Consider the following 23,804-nt stretch of genomic DNA (forward strand, 5'->3'; position numbering starts at 1 on the left):
TAGAGTACCAAGTAAAAATTTACTAATATTTCCGACGGAATAGCAGCGAGAAAACATGGTACCAAATAGAAAAAGACACGGTTACTAAAAAATAACAACACAGAACATGATTGAGTCAGGGAACCACAAAGTTAGACGAGCAAAATAACAGACGCGAAAACTCCGGCATGCGTGAATTTTCACGACCATTGCCACGCCGTCGTCAGTTGTCTTGCGACTTCAGAAAACGCAGGGCTCGTCTCGCGGCGGCAGATTTCGCGATGCGGAAGCTTCTGCCAACGCCCTTGAACGATCCTTTCCCGATGACCTCGACGGTGACCCGGACTTTGCCGTCGCACCGTTTCTCGGCCCAGCTACAAGAAACACGCATCCAACTGATAATTATAGAATTTTCACGGAGCGCAACAGCAAAGGCGGTGTGAAGTGTAAACATTGCAGATAGTTCGTTGCGCAGGCATACACCCTGAGGGGATATGCAAATGCGGTTGGTAACAAAGTACTTCTACTTCTTGGAGTATTCAAAACACTATTGAACCCTCAAGTTTTGGACACTGTGACGTCAATTTCGATAGCCGTGTCAGCGCATCCACGACACACCTTCGATGCTAAAAGAGTACACCCCTCCAAAATATTCTAGCTGGTTACGCCTCTGCATCCAATGTCAAATACGTTTCGACTGGTAATCTGTAGTCCTACCGGGCGGTGGTTCTGAAGCTTTCTTTAGACACGCCCCCCTTTTTGATGGTGAAAAATTTCGCACCCCACTTATCGTCATATGACAAATGCCAGCAATTCCAACCGAAAGTTTGATGGCATGGAAGCAGCTTATGACCGTTGATGAGAAAATTCTCAATTTATGAAATTACGACTATACACAGAGCACTAAATATGAATCGGAGGCGCACCCATATGCTTTCACGCCTCCCATTTCGAGAACCACTGTACTAGAGAAATAAACACGCAAATTTGGGGAACTGCAAGAAAACAAAACGCAGCTCACAAGAAATCGTGCGAAAAATCACCTGAACTTCGCCGTCTCTGGTTCCATCTCGAGTAGCTCACGCACCGGCGCTCTCGGCACGCAAGCGCTGAATTTCCTAATCAGAGGGCCCATCATTGGCTCGTACACCCTCCAGACCTCGTCCAGGTCCATCCCGCTGTCCATGTATACCGCTCCGGCCACCGACTCGAAGATATCACCCAAGGCCTTCGGCACCTGCGACAAACCAAACGTCTTAACGAGGGCCCGACTCGCAAACGCAGATTAGGGTAAGACAGCATGCATGCCCCACTAAAAGCAAGATTTCGTGAGCTCAAAAATGTGACGGGCCACCCTAATATGATATACCGCGCAGCCTTGAGACGGGTTGCCAGCGAATTCTAGAAATGTTGTCTATTTATGAAAGCGATGTATGAATATTGTAATATAATCGAAAATGAATGTTCCACCAAATATGAGTGTGAATTTTTGATATTTGGACTTGTTATGTATGTATGAATGTAGCTGGATTACGGTTCGGATTAGAGGTCCTCAACTGCCCAATGCACGATGTGGTAAACTTAATGGTATCATTCATAAATACATATTTGATCCGAATCCGGCCGAAAATTAGCTCATTTCAAATCCAAAGATAAATCAACACGCATCTCCCTTCCCGACCCCACCTCTACGTCTTCCTCCTCCTCCTCGTCTCCCTCTTCCGGATCAATAAAAGACGCCGGGCTGACGATGATTTCACCGGCCTCGTTGGGTTCCGCGTCTTCTCCGGCCGGGTAATACTTCTTGGCCAGCTGGGCGTCCATCCCTTGCGCTTCCTCTTGCAATAGCTGGTAGTGCACAAACTCTTCGACGATGTGATGCATTTCCGGAGATATCGCCTGCATTGTAGTAACCGTTAATGGGAATAGGAGGTTATCTATTTTTGTGCTTGATGTATTTGCGACATATACACCGACTCATGATACACATAATCTGTGCATATGCATACCATGAGTACCAATGGTAAATCGATTTAGATACATCTTGCATCCACCTCCTATCAACTGCTATGAGCATGCGACCCGTCAACCAAATCTACTTCTCCAAACTGCTTACTCTAGTGCATTTCAGATCCTTTAATTTCTACTGCCGCTCAAAGCAGTTTTTCGACTTGTAATTGAATAGAAATTTACAGCATCGCTTCTACTTCTACCCAAATAACAATACCGACTACTTTGACCACCTATCCTAACGTGGCACATCAAAGCTTCACGATAACACGAACCGAGACGTAACCGAACCTTGAAGAATTTATGAAAGTCGTGCCTCACGGCCAGTGACGCGAATATCGTATTGTTGACAAGTGCTGAACGCAGGTCAGTCAAAGCCCCGGGCGAATGCCGCCGGGTCGGGTCGTTGAACAGCTGGCGGGTGATCAAAAAATCCAAGACGGCGTCCCCCAGAAATTCAAGTCTTTGATAACAATCTGAAAATCGTGATGGTTATTTCAGCATTCGAAGTAAGAATACGGCCAGCAGCTACCTGTTATCGTATTCAAATAGTACGAAGCATGCGTGAAGGCTTGGAGTAGGTACGCCTTGTTTTTGAAGGTGTAGTTGATTTTGCGTTCGAAGGCGGAGAGGTCTTTCGTAAACATGTTCAATTGTTTGATCCCAGACGGGCTCTCGTCGAGTAGGACGTTTTCCGGTGGGGTCAAGAATCCGTACAGGGGTTGACTGCCGGGTTCATCCTCTTCGATCAAGGGAGGCAAAACCTAGAAAACAAAGCGCGCTGCTATATCCCGATTTTGCATTACATTTCAAACCTGTCCTAACATAATGATTTGATCATGGGAGAGAGAATCGGTTATTTTTCAACCGTGCTAATCCATAGTACATTACAAAAACGACCTTGATTGAAATATCATAAAAAGATAGAATATAGAAGGGTTGTTGTGGTACCTATGGTGTTTTTCGACAACAATGTTCATTTACACAGGACCGATATTCTTTCTTATGATTCCATGGCTGCCGGCTTGTCGCACGGCCCACTTCTAGGCTTTTTTAAGAGAATGTTTACGGTTCACATGACAATGAGGAGCCTAGATAAACCTCTATCACTTATGAAGGAATTCTGGAGTCAACATCCGTCGGTCTTGAACCCGAAACCTATCGGTGTTGCAGATGTGGATCATACCACTACGCCAGGGCCGGCCAACCCGTGAACTTGCAAGGCCAACCAAAAATTTGATTAGTCTGGAAGCAACACTTGAGATGTTATGACTAAAATAACAGTTACGACGCATTGGCATTTCCATGAGCCAGTTACACTTTGGTAGATCTTCGTACACTACAATAAAGCAAAATAATTTGCGATAAATTTATCAAAAGTAAATATTTTCTACACGCTTCGCGCAACATGTTGTCACTCGATTTCTTGCTTTTAATATTGTTACCCCTTTGTGAAAATGAAAGAACGCCTAATGTATCAGATTGAGTCTAACTATATTCTCGATTACGAGATAAAGTGTCGTTTAACATATGTGACCTTGCGTTTGCGCCCGCAGAAAGACCGTCGACTATGAAACCTAGGCACAAAACGATTGACGCATGGTAGTTGAAGCTTTCGAAATTGGTGTGTCCAGGTGCTGAATAGTCCAGTCCTGGCATACTGAGCCCAGCGATAAACTGCAGGCCCGCAATATAGTCAAGTGACAATATTATTAAGCTATGAACTTCGAAAAATTTTCGCGCTTCGCGCGGCTATTGGCCCGCGCAATATTTCGTCGATCGAATGTGGCCCTTTGGCTGAAAAGGTTGGCCAGCCCTGCACTACGCTATCTCGCCACAATAGACGGGTAGCAAGAATGGCACGATATAACAGTGTTCTCACCCAGGCCAAGAGCATGTTGCTGGCAGAAGTCGTTACAAGTCAAAACGACAAAGTAGATATAAAATAAATTAACTAACGAGGGATGAACTAATGAAAAACAAGAAATACAATGTAGAAAAAGACACAGGAAGGACTAGCGAAGCTTTTTTGTGTGAATCAAATATCTCAAGGTGCATTCAAGAGTACTTGCAGTTGTCGCGTGGCACTCGTTTTGATTAGACATATTGTTGGAGCCAACCATGTGCAAGAATGTACATAGAACGTTTCCGAAAGTTTTCACTACACCCTTACCCGAAGACCAAAGTAGCACAGAAGTAGTTGGGCGGGACGTAGGCCACAGGTGGTGAGGTAAGCGCCGAGGATGGCTTCCACGCAGTCGGCGACGGACTTGTCGGCCAGGGAGTGCTGCGTGTGGAGATCTATAATCAGCGGGTCCGACAGACAGAGCGGCTTGCCTGTAGAAATTGAGATTTGATGAACAAACATTTGTATCGAACGACTCAAGTTAGATTTAGCATTAGTCAAAAAGTTTACACAGTTAAAGTCTCATCCTTTCTGAAAACTCAGCGAGTAGCCCCATTTCTCACAGGGGATTTAAGCTCCTAGCGACACCTACGCCAAGATTTTACAAGAGATAAACAAGTAGGGCAATATATTGCCAGGTATCAACTGCACATTTTTATGACTCATCACGGCATGGCTCATTAAAATCTCAAATCAATTACCGTCGACATCGATCGGAGTCCAGGTATCAATCACAATTTCATCGGGATTACGTCGGTGTTGCGTTTCGTGCCGTCTTATCGCGCTTCTGTCTACAAACTGTCCTGTAAATTGTCCCGGTCTCTGATCGTACCGACCGCCACGCAAGCCGTTCGCACCTCCTATCAGACACCCGCCGAGCATGTTATCGATCATCTGAATCTCGTCCTATCGCAAACAAGGAATGGCGGAGTCATTGGATGTGTGGCAGCACTACTCAAATCACCCAATAACCAATGTAACTATCTGGGGTGGCCAAAGTACGGTAATTTCTAGATATGTCAAAACTAGAGCCCGACCGATTATCGGCTCGCCGATAATATCGAGTCGATATCACGCTTGGAGAGAAGTATCGGTATCGGCCATTGAAGGTAAAAAAATATCGGCCATTTCGTGACGTCACAACATGGTGGCAGAGAGTCAAGAGAAGTCGATAAAAGACGTGAGAACGGTCAATTATAAAAATAAATGGCCAAGCTGCATATAGTGCATACTGCATAGTGCATACAGGGTAGTAGGCGTGTCTATCTGAAAAATATTATCGATAACTAACCACCGTTATGCCCCACTGACTTCGTGGGAATCCCCCTGCAGTAATCGATCACCAAAGACAGAGAGCAGCTGGATGGATAGTTGTCTGCAGAAGATTTCAATCAGTAAGAGAAATGAGAACTTCAATCATGCTGGACTGACCCTCGTAATGATAGAGAAAAGCGTCGCGTCGAAACATTTCCCGGTTCGGTACCAACAGAGCTAATTATATCAGTAATGTATGAAGTCATCTGACTGAGGCCTGCGGCTGCGGCCTGCGGGGCCACCATGATAGGAAATATGCGAGCATAGAGGGCAAGAAAATCAAGCAAACGTGGAGTGAAGCCAATAATTGATACAAAAATTTTTGATTCCATGATGACATTGGCCAATTCTGACAAAAGAGTGTAAAATATTGATCAATTGATTGTTGAAATGCTGGTCAAGGCCCATGGGGGATGGGTGGAGCAGTTGCAGACGTGGACAATTTGAGTTGTTTTGCACATTCTTCAACTATTTGTTAATGATGTGCTGAAGGCTCCAGGTGCATTGTCAGAAGAATATCAATATCATTATTTGGTTAAACCATTGAAGGAAAGATCCCCTGCAAGGGAGCGGTGGAACCGAAATGAAGAAAGATTTCCTGCTGTGCCACTAACTATGCTACCTAGTGAAAGACTGCTCACTGTGTTTAGTACTATACACATCATCTATGGAAGACCACAGAAGTTCACTCCTTGGAGAAAGGGCCGAGAAATTGTGCTTCGTGAACTGTAATCTGCAACTGCTGGATTGGTGCTTTTGATACAGTTTTATAGTTCCTTGATCATTTATTTCATGTTCAAGCATATCAATGGCTGTAAAGTTGTTGAAAGAAATGCTCTTGAGGTGTTAAATATGGGCCTTGAGCTAGATTCCATATATTTTGAATATCGGCTGAATATATCGGGGTTATCGGTGGAGGTACTGGATATCGGTCTTATCGGTATCGGCTCAGAAATCCAATATCGGTCGGGCTCTAGTCAAAACGGCTTCCAAAACCGCATAGTTCCTATACCACGGTAACAGAATTTGTTTTCGAAATTCGCACTAATAGCGTCGTAAGTTATTATGTGTCAGTCGTTGTGATGCACGTTGTGATTTCGGAAGTAGAAAAATCCGACTAACTGCTAAAAGTATGTGACCATGGCTGGACAAAGTTGAATACCCAAGTGATTCGATTACGAATCGAGTATTTGGCTACGAGTCGAGTGTTAATCAGTATGAAAGAATATCAAACCTCGTCGAATATCTCTTCTCCCTCGTCGTCGGCGGCATCATCAGCCACAGGCGCAGGCGTCGCTTTTTTAGGCTTCCCATTTTCCGCCTCTGCAAAAACAAAAAACACAGTCGACACCTGGACAGGTCGACGTACCACAGAAAAAGGTAACCTTTTTCCTCCGATTTCTTCGCGACCGGAGTCTGCCCCGGCACGCCTGTCCACACACCTGAAACGACGAGGTTTTCGATGAGGCGATCTCGTTCAAATAGTAAATCCTCATTCACCGGGCGCGTAGCCGGCCAAAAAAAAGGTGAAGAATGAACATCCATGCATCATAAGTTGTATGACTTATGTATTCTGTACGCTGCGATAACAACTGGTCGATTATCTGCCGCTTTGGAAAACGTAACTTGGTTGGCAAATTTAATTACTGAAACGAGTTTTACAATCATAAACTTGCACGGGGGATCATGTTACAAACTATCCCCGAAGTACAATCCCGTCATATCGACTAAACGGCCTGACTTTGATGCATATTGCATAAACACCGGGAAATCAAAATGTGGCAATGTCAGATGTTTTTCGTCAACAAATCTTCTCACAGATTAAGCATTACAGTGTGAATGCGATTGCTGTGAAATATGCTTTCATACAGTTGCTATTTTCATGTTCTAAATGTTCGTTGATTAGAAAACCAACTGGCAAGCAACGCATTGGAATAAGCTGAAGATGCTTTCTCACGCTTCCGTAGAGGCGAGATCATACAAGAGAAAAGCATTGTCGCTTACTGGCATTGTTCGATCGACCTCGCATGTAACAAATTGAAATTTTGCGATCACGATAAGAAATATTAGAGCAATAGGGCTAGATGTGGGATTTTACAAGCGGGTGAGTCGTGCTTGGAATGGGGGTAGAGGGTTCTCCGAATCTACCCCCTGTCTAGGCCACTGTCATTCACGTACCTATCTCCATTTCATCTTCCGGGTCGTCCGCGGCAGGCTTTTTCAGAAAATCGTCCGGGTTCGTGCAGACGTTCTCCTTGCCGACAACGTAGCCGGGCGGCAACCAGTTCACGACCGGGTCGAAGATGTGGGCTGTCATTTTGCCGGGGAGCTTCTTGTTCTTGCCGATTCGGTACAAATTGTAATTGGACACCTTCTTGCTTCGCATGTACGAAAGCTTGCCTGTAAGCATCGTATACGTGAACTCGAGCGTCAACCTTCACGTCGCGTATACGAGAATCCCTTCGTCACGACGCCAAAACAGTAAGATGGACTTGAATCGTCCCAGTGCGTACGTCTAACGCGACCTCAAAGCAGTTTTACTGAATATTGACATTTCAGAGCTGAATTTATATTCCACAAGCAAATACATCATCTACTCATATCCGCAGACAGGTGAACAACGTGTTGTTAGTAAAGCTGGGCAAAATCGAGTATCTGAGCCATTGAATTTTCTCAGTAATACTCCTTATGCCGTCATAACATTAAGAGGGAATTTGCAGTGTCCAAATAGCTACTTTTTATCCTGCCACGAATTAAATGATGCTAGATACACTTATTTATATAGATTATTTACAATTTGCGACAGTAATATGTTAATGCGATGAGATAATATTGCAGGTCATTCACTTCTGAAATGACATTGCCATGGACGCCAAACCTTCAGCTTTATGCATTCAATGATATGCAACCTCGCAGCGAGATAAAGGCTCTCGCAGGGACAGGAAAAATTTTTGTTAATAAAATAACAAGGACCGTATAACTTTGGTACATAGCACTCAGAAGCACTCGCTTTTTTACTCTTCGATTCAAATCATCAAAATTGATACTTGAGTGCTATTCCCAGCCCTAATGGTAATGTCTGGTGTACAGAACCGCAATAATTCGCAATAATCAGAGCGACTGTAAATGAGTGTCATTCACTAACGATACTGTACCCAAGTGAAGACATGTACCCATCTGTTAGGAATATTTTGTAAAAACGCAAACAATATTGGGCTAGATACGCTAGATCGGAAACATCTACGACACCAGACCACCAAAGTTAAACCCTCAATTTTCCGACATAGCTTACCGCTTTGGAAAGATAAATTGAGCGTGAATACCTTCATGGGCTTCCGGATAAGTGCAAAACAAGTACAGAGTAACGGCGTGCTTCAGGAACGAGTCTCCCAGCATCTCCAAGCGTTCCAAGTTGAATCCGTCGCTGGCATTCGACAAGGTTAACGCCTGTGTCGTAGAATTCAACGGTTCACGTCGGAACAAGCTACTCCAACACAAGCGAAAAATACCTGCAAGATCAGTCCTGGGCTCGGACAAGATGCGGCCGGGCGGGCTGAATCTCCAGAGCCGTTCGTCACCGAATCGATGTCGGTCACGACCGGGGTCAATCGGGTTGCAGTTCTCTGTTTCGGGTCCCTGCAACAAGCAGATAAAATTCGCACGAAAATATATCGACCAATCAAAATGCAAAGAGGTGCGGCTTTTGAAAAAATATGAAAATTACACTGCTTCAAAATACGTCAAGTAGAAATGGAAGTGGTTCAAAATCATAACCACTCGAGTCATAGCCAAAGTAGGCAAAACCTATCTCTTTACTCTTTACTTTGTAAGAGTACATAGTCCATATTTATAAGATTTGTGTTCTTGTATTTGTCTTATTTTCGACATCGAGGCTGTGATTAAGGCTGGACTATTTCGTCATCTGTTTACCAATTTACAAATCGCTGTACCTTAACTAGATTTTGGTACATGTCGACAACCCTGGCTATAGGATATAGGATATAGTAACAGGGCTACCTTTTCACAGTTTTGGACTTGGCAGTGCCTCCGTCCGTGCAGTTGAAGTTCAGCAACTCCTTGTGATCGTCGCTATCGTATTCGTAATCGAAGTCCGATACATCGGACTCAGTCTTCATGTCAGATTCCTCCATTTTTTGTTCAACACCAATCTCTTCTGTACCTTGACATATGCGGTTCTGCCTGTCTGGCGCATGGGCATCGCCGTCATTACCTGGCGTCTCACAGTCTGACATCGTGTCGTTGTCAGCGGTATCCTCGTCCCAACCAAAGTCCAGATCAGGCCACGCGCTTCCGAAAGGCAGTTCCGGATTACCGATGTTGGACTCTCGGAATATCCTATTCCTCAGCTCCTCGGCCAGTAAAATCGACGATAGACGATACAGCACCGACGGCACGCAGACCGCTTTGCGCCACAGCGAGGCCGGTATCGGGTGCAGGTCGCAGAGTTCCGGAACCAGGATCTGACGGTTGGTGAGCGTCTCGTACTTGGCGCGCTTCTTCTCGAGCCCGGTCACCGGCAGCACTTTGCCCTTGTGGTTCATGTAGCGCGGCGTCAGCAGGTTGAGTCTGAATGAAGGCAGCTCATGAAAAAGACAACGCCGCCAAGCCATTTGAGTATGTGTATTGCGCTATCGGGTTGCTCAAAAATTACTTCATTCTTCAAATTTTGGCTGCTATTAACCAAAATTCTCAAGGTTGGCTAAAAAACGTTGTACACCAAATTAGGCCCAATCCTGACGAGTAGAAGTGAAGCTGGAGTTGGAAAATTTTGAATTTATTTTTACTGGCTAAACCGTGAAATTGTCAAGATGCCTACAAAAAACTATGCAAAACATCTTTACAAAACTCATTTCCAGCCCATAGAAGTCAAGTTATTCGAGTTTTCCATTACTAATTCTAGGATTACCTACAGTAAATACTGAATACTTGACAATTCCGGAGTGTAGACAATAAATTTTTGAAAAAAACATTACTTTTGAACAGGGGCGTAGACAGGGGGGTAGAATTGAAGAACGTTCTACCCCCTCCCAGGCCCGATTCTATCCCGAAAATCCCAAGTCGACGCTACTGCTATAACAACATTTCTTCACGTTATCGCCTAATTTCAATTTGCTGCGCGCGACGCCGATCGCCGACGCTGATTACATGCCTTTTTCTCGTGGATCTCTCGTCTATGGAAGCGCGTCTATGCAAGCGTGAAAGGGGCATTGTTACATTTTTCTCTTGGCGAGGGTTAGCAATCAGCTTAATCCCTTTATTCGGAATGCAGTCGTCGAACAATAATAACATTTGTCACGTCGTTCACGCGTTGTTTTCTCATCAACGGTTCATTGTAAACGATAACGAACCTTAATAAAATGAAAATAACAACTTATAACTGAATGAAATCATGTTTTAAAGAAATCGCATCTGATTCGTGCTTTGCCGAACTCAAGCCTGTTCCCCAAAACAGCGTGAAGACACAATACATTCGATTCGCATTTTATTTTTGACGCCATTGTTATGCACTGTCTTGACCTCTGACCTCAATGACCATGTATACGTCATACTAGATTATGCCTTTCGTGATCGGTATCCCACCGGGACGCATTCAGCCTTCAATAGCCGCGCCGAAACTTATTTGAGATTCCCTCGCTTTGCGAATAAGTCATTATTCACACGCCGGTACAATTAGTATATGCGCCATGTTCGAAATGAATGGAATTAAAACGCCGAGAAGACGTTACTCTTACACGCGAATTGAATCATGTCAAAATTCATGAAGATATAACAGATTCTGCGCTGTATAGATTGTTCGTCGTGAAATGTTGTTCTGGTACTGTTTCAAGGTCGATTACTTATTTGAATACAACTAAGATCTCCTGCACTATCACGGGATGAGCGCGTGCGCATCGTAACATGATCCCCGTGCAAGTTGTTGATTACTAACACGGATACCGTGCAAGCTGTTGATTGCTAACTCGCTTTCAGTAATTAGATCCGCCAATTAGTTACGCTTTCAAAAGCGTACGGAATACAGAAGTCGCTATCGCTAAAGGTATAACGCATAGAGGCTCATTCTGCCCCCTTTATTCAGTTCTACCCCCTTTTTATCTCGGCTGGCTACGCCCCTGCTTTTGAACAACCCAAATGCGCAAATTTCGAATTTTGTCCAGCAGACTTGGAGAAGTAGAAAATTTCTAGCTTTTCCAAACTAGATTAGTATTATGGCTGCATAGTTTTTTTTCCAAATTAGACCAGAATTAGAATTATAGCTATCGTTTTTTTTCTCTTTTAGATCAGAGTTGGAATCGCTGAAGTTTGCGAAAACTCGTAAATTGAATTCAGTTCCTATCAAATCAGAGTTCATGTTCATGGGCGTGAGTGTAGCAAACATTTGTCCACCAAGCTTGGCTCGTTTCGCATTAAACAGTTTTCCTGCACCATCTACAGGAAAACCAGAAGTTAGATCAGAATCAGAGGAAAGAAACATTAAATACAAATTAGATTAAAACTAGATTGCTGGGATTTCGCTCCAATTAGTCTCGGTAGACAGCTAGTTCTCCAACTCTGGTGTCCATGCGTTTAAAAATTTCTCGAGTGTTGAATAGCGCAAATTTTCAACGTGACTCTAGTCATCCCAACTTTGGAGAGTAGCATATGCAGAGGTGGTAAGCAATTACGTACTTCTACTTCTACATTTACTTCAACTATGTTTTACATACTTGCACCACTCAAGGGGTTAGGTTCTTGAACTACTTCCCCTTTTACTAGAGAGTTTTCAGTTTTCTGGGCGAATCTCGGCCTAGAACACTGACTTTGTTCGCTTGCTTTGAAAAATGCTACTGCTACTTGTACAAGAAATTTACGATATTACTTCTACTCGATTACAAATGATGATTGCTTTGCGCGCCTCCTAGTATGAGGAAGTACGGTTTCTCATCTCTCATTTGAAAGGATTTACGATAAAATTCAGGCAAATCCCGACTGCGGGATCGGAAATTAGATTTGGTTCTTGCATCTTTGCCAAGAACTGTCTTTCTGTTTTCACGCAATCATCACAATAGAGTTGCTATCGGAATAGTACATGCGCAGTAAGGATTGAAACGATCGGAAATCGAATATTACGATTCATCATGGAATAATTGCTCGAAGCTATCCAAACGAGTCGACTTTGTCCTAACCTTGACGAGGTGTGGTCCACGTCCAACAGCGGCTGGTTGAGGCATCTTATGTCCAGCCCATACTTGATTTTGTAATAATGATGAAAGCTTTCGTATTCCGACGACGGGAATGGACTGTACGGGTTCAGATGATCCTTGATTTCTGCGACGTAGAACCTGTGCAACGCTAGGAATTATTATTAGAGCAACAAAAAGATGGGGTCTTCAGACACCCTCTATCGTACACGGAAAGTGTTGGTCGACGATGATTGCCTGATAAGATCGTAAGACCCTATCAAATCTGGTCTAATGAAATCGTTAAAAAGCAGTGGTTCCTAACTGTTCTCAATTACAAAATGTAAGAAGTTGCGAGCTCGTCAATTAATTAGAAATTTAAAACACCAAATCTTATACTGATTTAAAGAGTAATTTGGAACGCTTTCTGACATGAAATAGAGTTCAGGGTCTATTTTTGACTTATCACACGTCAAAATGCCGCAAGTGTTGTGCCAAAGTGTTTAAAAGTAGCCAATTTAGCGACATTTGACAGTATAATAGAATCCAGCAAGAAAAACAATCGAATAGGAGGTTTTAGCGAGACTTTGCATTGAAAAAATGAACCACGCATGACAGGCGTAATATCAAAAAGATAGCAGTAAATGTTTTTTCCCCAAGTCCCAATTCTTTGTTTCGATTCTTGAAAGATCACTGACATGGCTTTTTCATACGCACATGACACGCCAGAATATAATTGCGACCCACAACACAAACCTGTTCGGCTGATCCGGACTCCTGTATTTCGCGACCACCACGCCGTCTTCATACTTTGGACGGTGAAACGTGAACAACTTCTTGCCGCCTTTTGCCTCTAACAACTTATGACGGAACCACGGGTCGACGCGCATGCGTTCTTCGACACGACGGTTTGCCGCCACCTTCGACATGAACCGCCAGTCGATGTCCAGCGACGAGTCGGGTGATGCTGGAAGGGGAAGGGAATATACAGGATGAAACAAGATAAAACGGGCACAGTGTCACTCACTCTTGTCCAAAATCACGACCAGGATCTGCAGGTTTGCCGCTTCCGGACAGTACGCAAGAGGGTCGCGATCGATTCGGAGCATGTCGGAAAAGATATAGTGATGAAACGAGCGTACCTGCCAGGGAAGGACGACAAAAATTGAAAACCAAAGTCAAGAGATTCCAGTTCCAGTAATCGACTCTACTGGAATCACTTGGTTGAGTAGTCGCGGTTTTGATTTCATTTCCGATTTGGATGTTCCGAAGACAAAGAAAATGAATTTGAAAACGATCAGTCAAATTCCACGTTAAGGGAGCAGGTTATTGATGGATTCGCAATATTTACGTCACAATAGACACGCCCCAATTCTTAGGTCATTAGATCGTGAAATGCATGACAATCAACATGGGCCTACAGAATATAACTTGCCCATGGCTTTGTCGAGAACAATTTCAGGATTTTTGCTAATTGGAGCGATCCACACCTTGCCTATTTCCGAATGGTATGTATATGTGTGTGCGTTTAATATATTATGTCTATCACCAAGTAATGAGCTGTAGTTTGCACCAAATACCACCCCAAAAACTGACCTTGAAGGCCTCACGGTCCCCGGATGTCTCCTAGGATATATTACTATATAAAAAATCTATCTACCTTTCAATTCTATTGATCAATTTCATTGATTGAGTGCATTGATTTTATTGATTTATGCAAAGTAACACTCAATTGGATTCTGATTGGACGGGATTCAGAAAAGATTTTGACCACAAGGATTGGACGTGAAAATAGATCGCATGGTGCTACATTCATCGGAAACTGCACTTTAGGCCTACTGCGGTAATGAACCTATAATAATATGAGACTAGCTTACATACCATTTTAATATGATGTTCCCCAAGTGTGATAAAAGACCGGCACAGCCTGATGCGGACAGATTCCTCGCCAGATCTCGTGAAGATCGGAAAGCCCACGGTCTGAAATCACAGAATATACCGTACTAGCATTCGTTAGCGGCTACATAGCACCAATCCGCAGTACCGAGAACAAAGGCTTCGCCGTCAAAATTCCGAAACATCGCGTGGTCTCCTCCGGCGCGTGAAGTCTCCTCCTGCGGACGTTGAGATTTTCGGGCAGTCGCGTTTTCAATCTCATCTCAATCTCGTACAGAAAAAGCGGGATGTCCGGTTTAGGTAGGCAGTTCGATAATGCCGCTGGCACCTGCGATGATGTTGACAACGTGAAAACCACATGGCTAATATAAAATGCAAGAAGGTCATCACGGAGGTATAGTCTGTTATAATCTTGCTGCCCTGGTAAAGGCACTGCTACTAATACCTTGGCATGTTGTGGGAGTAGCCGTCGCAATTAATAATTTCATCATTTCAATACACAAACTGCGATACAGTAAAAGATAGGAAGGTGTCGAAACGACTTCTAGTAGTCTTCGAAATCAGACACCCACCAGGCCTAGGCGATGTAAAAAGAAGGCATGCACATTGCAGACAGAATGAAAAGTAAAAAGAAGATACTATAAAAGGACAAGCCACAAAAAGAGGTGGCATGTCACGGAAGGCGAGATCGATATGTCAGGCCGTGGTTCGGTAAACTAGAAGGCTGAATAGTATTGATTCGATAAAATACATATGAGACCTGCAGTCATTGCCAGTCATATGACTTGACCGCCTTGGAATAAGGTTTTGATGCTATTTTATAACGTCGGTATGGAGAACTCAAGGGTAGTGGCGAAAATCAGGTTTTGAGTTGAAAATTCCAATATATTGACTATAATTTCAATTGCGGACGTGACATTGTACCCCATACCCAAATATATCATCCACCCATATCCACAGGAAGGCCAAAAAGGCATCATGACGCTAATGTTTTAGCGAACGTAATTTCACAGAACATGAAATTCAAGCTCACCTCTTTTTTGTAGGTCTGTCTCCGTTTCGTAGTACCCGGCCTGCCAGGAATACCTGTCTTCTCATCGGGCCACGTGTGTAGCTCGGCCGCGTACTTCACCATCTCCTTGCCCACGGGCATGAAGTGATCGTCAATCTCGCGAGCCTGATGCAAAACCCGACAAGCTTCCAAAGCGGCCGCTTTCTGCGCTAGCAACGCCGTTGGCATAACAGATCCCTGCAAAAAAAACAAACACTGAAAATCTATTCATACTAAGATAGCAAGGATTCCAACCTTGATAGCGCTTCGGACTTGCGAGTTGATGGGCAGCTGCAAGATTCCGACGTAACATTCGCCGCCGGAAGACGACAATATGGGATCTTCGACATCGGAATCTGCACACAAGACTTCGCATCTCGGGCTCAAATGCGTAAAAGAATCGCTTGGAAGCCGGCTGCAATATCTGAGAACCAAAGTAGACACGCGAATGTAACCAAGGAAATGTAACGTGAATGTAACCTATAAACTGATTGGTTCCTCCTGTGCAGAGGCAGTCATAACAAAGTAGCTCTATGTTTAGGTTTTGCCTACCTACAGGGCTTACTGGAGTTATTATATTTTAGGACTATTTACAACTCTATTCGACAATCTATTTAGCAAAGCTACTTCCTTTATTCACATTAGATTTGAAAAAGTACACGGTCATTTCGTTTGAATCCCTTTTACGAGTGACGTTTCAATGAAAACAACATGAAATAGCTCATGTGTCACGGTAACTTAATATATTTTCAAAGACAATAACCTATCTTTAGCTTATTAGTAGGGCGATTATTGTTTGACCTAAAAATTGAAAGATTTTGCATCAAAAAACAAAAATTTTGACGTATTTTGCTATTAAACAACTTTATCTTCACAAAATTTTGCACCCAGGTATTTAAATTAGGCATTAATGCACATAATGTTGGAATTGTAGTACTTTTCTATACTTTTGGTTGGAGCTGAATGTCCTTACGAAGTAGCTTGGCAAGAATAAATAAAAACGTCCAACAGAACCAGTTGTTTGCTGGCAGCATTGAAGTTCGGTGTGTGCTGATCGAGCGTCAATGACACGCATGTTGCTTCATACCGACAGTGTTGTGTACATCGCAACCAAATTTTGAGTTTTTTCAGCACCTCGCGATCCGCCTAATCGTTGCGAACCACTGTGATACAAGAACCAACGTCCCCCACGCTGTCAAGTTTCAGATTCAGTGAGATATCGGTATGAACTTGGAGAAACTTTGCAGCTACCTAAAATTTTACCAGTTTTTTGGTGTGGTGATCATCAAGCCATGTCAATTTGTTCGTTTTATTCGATGGTTTATGATTCTCGAGGACTAGACAAGTAAGCCTGTAAAGTAATGTCAAATGAAAAACTCACCGACAGTGCAACCTTTACGACACCAACAAAATGCAGATTGCGAAAATTTTTGACTTGGTAAACAATTTTGACAATTTTTTGACCTAACGCTAAAATTTTGACAAAATTCTGACTTTTTTTGCAATGTCAAAAAATAATCGTCCTAGTCATTAGTCATTTTGCGTTGGTTGTGAAGATACATCTATGCTATTTCAAAATCCCCCATTTCGTACTGCTAAAAGCACATCAACCAAATCTAGTTCTAAATCTACTGCCCAGGAAAACTTTTCAGTACTTCCATTTTCTAATTCCAAATGAAGTAGTTCTAACATGTTTTCGACATAGCTTTTTCTACATGTAATTGAGTAGCAACAACACTGATTACTTTGACCACCTCTGCTCTTGACATAATTTTACAACACCAGAGATATGTAACTTAAAACACCGTGAGCAAGTTAGTTACAGACTCCGCGCATATCAAGTCTAAAGCAAAACCTTGGCCGTTTACCTGTTGACTATATGAACTGCGGAATTCAGCGTCGCACATACGGTGGGAGTGGTGAAATAGGGCGGAGCCCGGGCTTGCGCTAATTCGTCCTCAGAATCGTCCGTGTCGACCGAGTCCAAGTAGTCGTCTGCCACGGTGGCTTCGCTCGGTTCTATGCTGTACGGGATTTGTAGCACCTGAGTGCGAAAAACCGAAACAATGGGATCCAAACTGTCGCATTACGCAGCGACGGCACCAATCTGCCCAGTTAAGTTCGTACCTTCTCAATCTTTTTATATTCCTGCAAACGCGACAGGAAATCTGCTTTCTCGTCCTCGTTCGCCAGCATCATGAACGTGGAATTTGCGGCGCGCGCTCGGCTTTTTGATAGTATGTACGACCTGACAGTAGTGATAGATCAGGGGTAGGCAATGGATTTTCCAGAGGGATCAAATGAGATGCAGAAAATATTATGGTCGAGGGCGTGTTCATTTTATTTCCAAATCGAAACCAGTGAGTGACATTGTTTACAAGGGCAGTTAAGTGGAAATAAAAAATATTAGATAATGGGAGAGTTTATTTACAAAAAAATACATTAATCACAATTAAAATCACAGTCTGTATAATCCGTGATGTAATATTGGGAACAAGCAATGTTTGAACTATACTACATAGTAATGTTCAGTTGGAATCAACATTCATTCGAGTTAACCAATCCAAGTTTATGCAGACTAAATGAATTTCTCAATAACTTGCAAATTTCACATTAGTATTGCATGCATTTGTAATAGGCTACAGTATTCAACTGTAGCGTTGGTGTCTTCGCATAGTATAAGTTCCAACAGTATTGCCATTGTCGTACTGTGAATTACATAGTCATTGACTTCGATTGTCATAGTATATTTTGTTATGTTTTCAATCTGGATTACGACATACATGGGATAAGTATACACAGTACATAATAAAGTAGGCTTCAAAGTGAATGCATTTCCAGTTTCGATTATACAACAGCCTATGGTTTTAATCCAAGCATCGTTTCAACTTATGATTAGTACTGCTGCGGAATAACCTGGTGAAAACCATATCGTGAGAATGGGTTCGCAGACACGGCCCGGTAGTTGAAGAATAGAATTTTAAGCATTACCGACCTGTACGTAGTGGGCGTGTCAAATCTCAACACCAAATTGCACTTTGGAATCTCGGCGTATTCCTGCAGGCAATTGGTGGCAACAAGCAGGTTGACCTCGTGGCTTCTGAAGCTTCTCAAGACGTCTTCCTGCTTCAGTTTCTCGCTGTTGGTCGGATTGTGGTACATGTCTTCCACCGTCGCTGGCTTGTCCAGCATCTCGCCGCTGCCGCCGTTCGACAGGGACGTGATATTGGCGCTAGCCACGTGCCATAGGTCCGGGTCCTCCTTGCTGACTTCTTTCAGAAGTCGTTGCAGCATGAGCGCGACGTGTCTACAATGAGAAGAAGGCGAATCAGAGACAAGAAAACATGATGAAAGCAGTTTTGGGAACAAGTGAATACCTCCGAGTCATTGCACATTTTGACTGCAGTCACGTCCAGTCATCTTTGTGAAATAGTTGACTCAAGTCAAGTCCCAACACTGCATGGGAGGTTGAAGGGAGATTGAAAGCAGCCATTGTTGGTATTCTAGACTCTAGCACAGTGGTTTCCAAGAGGAACCGATGGTTCATGTCTACTATCAGACGTACCAGGGATATTGGGCGCACTCAAATAACCAAATAGCTTGTCCTCGGTAACATCTGGCATAGCACGCTGGTGAGCTTATAGTTTGATAAAACGTAATGACTAAAGTTGAAAGAAAATACGACTATAGTAAACTGGACCTCGGATTCATGTTAGTTCTGAAAAATTATCAGAAAGTGCCACAGATTGTCTTGTACTAAAGTGGCTACCAGAGGTGGTCAGTAACGAAGTACTTCTACTTTCTCGAAGTACTCAAGTAGTTTTCCTCTACTTCTGGTACTTACTCAAGTAGATCTGAATTTCACTACTTCTACTTCATAATATTTTGTGATCTACTTACTTACTTTTCCCTATTTTCAGTTTGTCAAGTAGAAGTAGTTTAAACCTCCAATGAGGAAGATAGCCTGAAAAATTTCGGGGCTGTTTTCACGGAGTATCGACATTTAATTTTCATAAAAGTTGAGTTAAGCCCAGAATTTTCGTCGCGCCTCGCGCGCAGTGAATACGGAGTAACCAGTATGATTTCACGAAAGTATCGGTGAATATAACTTAGGTAGCGGGTTGGCGTGGTTCCGTTCACACCGCATTGTCGCCCTTCGCCATATCAAGTATTTCATCACAGTATATATCGCTTATCATATCGTTTGAAACTGATGTTTCGCAATCTAGCATTTACTTATCATGTTGTAATCAAGCTGTCCATGGCGTGTCCTAATCTGGAAAAGTGGACTCAGACTTTTTTAGTTTCAAAGATGTTTTAGCATACCACCTTCGAAACTTTCTGGACTAAAGACATTAAATACATGTTCTGTTTTTAGATTTATATTTCACTTTCCATTCCCAGTACCATATATTTTGATTTCTAATTTATATCAGTTCTTTTGTCTGGATAACGTACATGATGAAGTATAAAAACAAGTGTAGTAATGTCTTCAATTTCCAGAAATAAAGCTACACAATATAGCTTACGGTCCACCATATTTTTATTAACGTTTACTAATCGCACAAAGTGTTTACACCGTATCCAACACAACATCTCCGTATTGCTCTTCGACTAGACTACAGGCCTTATAATATGGGGGAGTGCGCAGTACCATGATATTTTCTAAAACGTGCTGTTTGAGTAAACGGAGAATTAGTATCGCATTTCCATATCAATATTATAATTTTCATCCCATGATGTGGACGAATGCTTATATGCTATCGAAAATTGGATACCTGCTGGTATGCATCAATATCAATCAAGCTCGTCACCTTTCTCATAGCTCCATTTGCACTTTTTTACAATCCATGTGAACGAATTAGGATCGTTTTCACAACTACTTATTTACTTGAGTACTTTTAAAGTCAGTCAATTCTACTTCTACTTCAAGTAGTTTTAGGTTGCACATGGAAGAAGTACTTCTACTCGTACTTAAGTAGATTTTTTCGTCGCTACTTCTACTTGAGTAGCTTTTTTGACTACTTTGACCACCTCTGGTGGTTACAAAAAGTAGATTTGGACGAAATGTTGCATGCTTATAGTAGTAGTCTTTCGACGAAAAATGACTATTAACACTGCAAATTCGTACAGTTTTCAAAAATATATTCAGTTAGGGTCCTAAGTCCCCCCTGCGTGACCTTGAGCCAGCAACGAGGCATTTATTTCTCATCGATCGCGGTTGATCGACACCAAACACTCACTTATCCCGCACAAACACAATTCCGCACAGCGAGTTGGGATGATGATACTGCAGCGCCCTCGCTCTGCCCGACACCGCCTTCTCTTCCTCGCTCTTTTTCTCCCTCCCTCGATTGAGCATCTGCTCCTCTTCGTCTTCCTCAGCCTCGGAATCTTGCCACCACGACACGTAGCCCGACTCCGAGCGGTCGTTGTACTTGCTCGACTTGTTCTGCTCCGCTTTCCTGTCGACCTCTGGTGGCGGTTTGTATTCTTTGAGCACTTGAAGCAGTCTGTCCACTTTCGGCGTTACTAGCTGCGAAATTATCAAATTTGACCTGAATATCGGAAAGAGATGGGGGATAACGCCTTTCCAGGCAACATGTGACTAGCACCTGACCAAAAAACTTGGAAAATTTTACAGATACAGCAGCAATTTATCAGGGTTACACGCTTAAATGCTGATAATATAAGGATCAGATAAACTTCCTCACGATTGTCTTATATTCCTTGCTCAAAGTATCTCTAATTGTCAGTAGGCCTACTATACAATGTCTACAATCGCACCTGCAGATCGACTTTCTTTTTGTTGCCGATTTGCGTCTGACACATTTTATAGACAGTCCTGAGATGAGAGTCCGTGTACCTTCACAAGGAAAAAAATGCCGGGATAAGTAATGACGAGGGCAAACGAATAGCGAAGTCTCACCTCAACAGAAAATATTTCCACTTGTGCGGAGCGTCATCGCACGCGGCGAGGCTTCCTTGGAATCGGAGATTTTTTTGCAGTTGCTTCAAGAGCATGATGACCAAGCGATGGGCACCTTAATATATAAAACAAAAATGGTGTGCTGCGAATTAAATCTCACCGTTGGCCGAGCAAAACTCTCGGATGTGTATTTTAGAAACAATCATTTTTTGACACTGCAGACTACAGATATCTTTCAAATGTATTACTGCGGCGTAGTTTGCAGTGATCGGCCTGATATCATCGCTAGGATCCAAAGGAACATTGCTTATAAGTTGTAACGATTCAAGTCAGCAGTTACAAGTCTCATGCCTCTAAGACTTATTTTATCATGGATAGTTATCGTCCTGATACTGTATTTATGTTGTGAGAACCTCGAAACCCACGGAACAATCAAACAAAAGCATCTAAAACCAGTGGAACAAGGTTACATATGTTCATGAAAATAGTGTTCATTGCTGAACCTGAAGCCAAAGCATTTTTGCAAAGCACTGCGAAACAGATACAATTTTTTGTCAATGAAGTGCAACGAGTTGAAGTTCTAGTTTTCCAAATCCTACAAACCGTCATTATGGGTGATACTCCAACTCCGATAATCGATTTGTCTATGTCTAACCTTTTTTTGAAGGTGTTCCCACCCATATGGTATTCGGGGAAACGAACAAGACTCACAAGACTTCCCATCGAGTAACCAATGAAATTCGCCAATACTCACACCACAGCCCTAAAACGTCCAAGACCAACACAACTTGCGATAAAACGGTAAACGACATGTTGACCAATCCTTCGACATCGATTTTATTTGGCGGCGTTGCTTTTGTTGCCTTTACGTCTGCATCTCCCGATTCTGCGGTAGTCGAAGAATTCGTTTCTTCCGAACTCTTACCGATTGCTGACAGTGGTGTTGAAGCTGTAATCTGTCAATTTTATACTTCGGTAAATGAGGTTTTGGAAAGAAAACCTTTTTGCAATTTTTCAGCATCCGAGTAAGCGGTAACATGATGTTACACCGTGCTGCAGTTAAGTCAAGTTTTCTGTAATTGTCGGTATGTTATTAATAGGCCTGAGAAAAATTGAGTAATTCGATTCCGAATCGAGTACTAGGTTTCGAGTTGAGTATCACTCATGGTGATGTCATAAGTGTAAAAATGATGTTGTGAGTTGAAATACATAACTTTCATAGGACCACAAAGAAAATAATGCCCTTGCATTGCATTAGGCATGCTGTAATTTGGTAGTTTTAAGAGCGTACCTATTAGGCTTACAGACGTCTCAGGTCTGCACAAAGGAGGTCAAAACAGTCACCATAGTACTCACGTAAAATTAACATCGTAAATTTCTACTCGAGTACCACAACTAGCGATTTCAAAGTAAGCAAAAAAGTATCTACTGAAGGCCAAGTGTTGCCTAAAACCTGAAACCACGTGTCTTTGCAAGTACGCAAAACCTAATTGAGTACTCGAAGTACTTCGTTACTGACCACCTCCGACATGACGTGAACCCTCACCTGACAAACTTTCAACCATTCGATGGCGGGCAACAGAATCTCCCGAATCTTCTCAGTCAACAGCATAGGACAAAAGACATCCCCTTGGTCGTGACCCGCCACTTTCTTACCGCCGCAAAGAACAATTTTCTCGTCGGGTTTACTCGGCGAGCAACCGTCCAACGCAATCAAATCGGTGGCTGTTTCCGCCTGAGCAGAACGCGGAGATGATACCGACAAATTCAAAATAGTATTCCGCGACTTCAACACTCTTACTTTACAACCCAGCAATTTTTCCATCGTACGGATTTTTTCTTCCAACGCGGAGGCCGAAATATCGTCCTTCAACAACGAGCACGTCAATCCGAGCATATACGGTTTGTGTTTATGCAGAGTCTGCCATTTAGGAACAATAATTTATATCACACGTGCTCATTATGTTGACCGCAATGTATCAGTATATCGGAGCCATTGAGATAGGGTCGCCAAGTTTTCATCGGCAGACTGCGGGGCAACCCAAAGCACTCGTCCTAATAAGTGAGACGGATAACATGAAGGCCAATTCGCTGTGTTGGGTGCGAAATACATCGCAAGTGAAGCAAAAAATTAGGGATGAGTGAAAGACAACAGTTGGCGACCGGGAGATATTTAGGTTGGTAGATCGCACGCTGTCAAAGTGGGAGCACATCTGATATTTATTGTCAAAGTTCACGCATGTCAAACCAACAGGTAGGCTGAACGCCAGATCTTATCTCATTATTAAACTAAGTATTTTAATAAGCATATCATTACGCATTCAACACAATGATATGGCAGCATTACGACCAAGGTGAAACCTTTCGAGTCGCAGCAATTTTTCAAAATTCATAAACCAAGCACGCTGTTGACTTGGAAGGCCAGTGTTCAGAATTTGTTAATCCTGATCGGGATTTTATAGGATACAGCAAACTGCTATAAAATTTTATAAGCTGTTAAAGGCCGTGGGACCGGGTGTGGAAATGGACTTCCAATCATGA

At 42.9% G+C, this 23,804-nt stretch overlaps 1 protein-coding gene across 1 annotated transcript in view; it reads right to left on the reverse strand.

Moving 5' to 3' along the window:
• Positions 1 to 23,804, reverse strand: part of LOC145441176 (endoribonuclease Dicer-like) — a 26,274-nt gene continuing 2,470 nt past the window's right edge. The window contains exons 5-33 of the mRNA XM_080318983.1: positions 23,065 to 23,184; positions 22,810 to 22,998; positions 22,018 to 22,219; positions 21,264 to 21,378; positions 21,122 to 21,200; positions 20,578 to 20,870; positions 18,330 to 18,641; positions 17,462 to 17,582; positions 17,203 to 17,378; positions 15,590 to 15,758; positions 15,317 to 15,532; positions 14,432 to 14,611; positions 14,269 to 14,367; positions 13,415 to 13,529; positions 13,144 to 13,354; positions 12,394 to 12,549; positions 9,227 to 9,796; positions 8,719 to 8,845; positions 8,533 to 8,656; positions 7,388 to 7,609; positions 6,595 to 6,651; positions 6,444 to 6,532; positions 4,597 to 4,801; positions 4,163 to 4,326; positions 2,522 to 2,753; positions 2,281 to 2,465; positions 1,666 to 1,878; positions 1,023 to 1,216; positions 1 to 353 (exon numbers count right to left, since the gene is read on the reverse strand). Of these exons, the coding sequence (XP_080175109.1) occupies positions 203 to 353; positions 1,023 to 1,216; positions 1,666 to 1,878; positions 2,281 to 2,465; positions 2,522 to 2,753; positions 4,163 to 4,326; positions 4,597 to 4,801; positions 6,444 to 6,532; positions 6,595 to 6,651; positions 7,388 to 7,609; positions 8,533 to 8,656; positions 8,719 to 8,845; positions 9,227 to 9,796; positions 12,394 to 12,549; positions 13,144 to 13,354; positions 13,415 to 13,529; positions 14,269 to 14,367; positions 14,432 to 14,611; positions 15,317 to 15,532; positions 15,590 to 15,758; positions 17,203 to 17,378; positions 17,462 to 17,582; positions 18,330 to 18,641; positions 20,578 to 20,870; positions 21,122 to 21,200; positions 21,264 to 21,378; positions 22,018 to 22,219; positions 22,810 to 22,998; positions 23,065 to 23,184 (5,286 nt within the window). The 3' untranslated portion in view covers positions 1 to 202. The remainder of the gene's footprint in view (positions 354 to 1,022; positions 1,217 to 1,665; positions 1,879 to 2,280; positions 2,466 to 2,521; positions 2,754 to 4,162; positions 4,327 to 4,596; positions 4,802 to 6,443; positions 6,533 to 6,594; positions 6,652 to 7,387; positions 7,610 to 8,532; positions 8,657 to 8,718; positions 8,846 to 9,226; positions 9,797 to 12,393; positions 12,550 to 13,143; positions 13,355 to 13,414; positions 13,530 to 14,268; positions 14,368 to 14,431; positions 14,612 to 15,316; positions 15,533 to 15,589; positions 15,759 to 17,202; positions 17,379 to 17,461; positions 17,583 to 18,329; positions 18,642 to 20,577; positions 20,871 to 21,121; positions 21,201 to 21,263; positions 21,379 to 22,017; positions 22,220 to 22,809; positions 22,999 to 23,064; positions 23,185 to 23,804) is intronic.

This window comes from Botryllus schlosseri, chromosome 6 (assembly GCF_051294905.1).
Source record: "Botryllus schlosseri isolate E-star chromosome 6, Bs_hap1, whole genome shotgun sequence".
Taxonomy (NCBI): domain Eukaryota; kingdom Metazoa; phylum Chordata; class Ascidiacea; order Stolidobranchia; family Styelidae; genus Botryllus; species Botryllus schlosseri.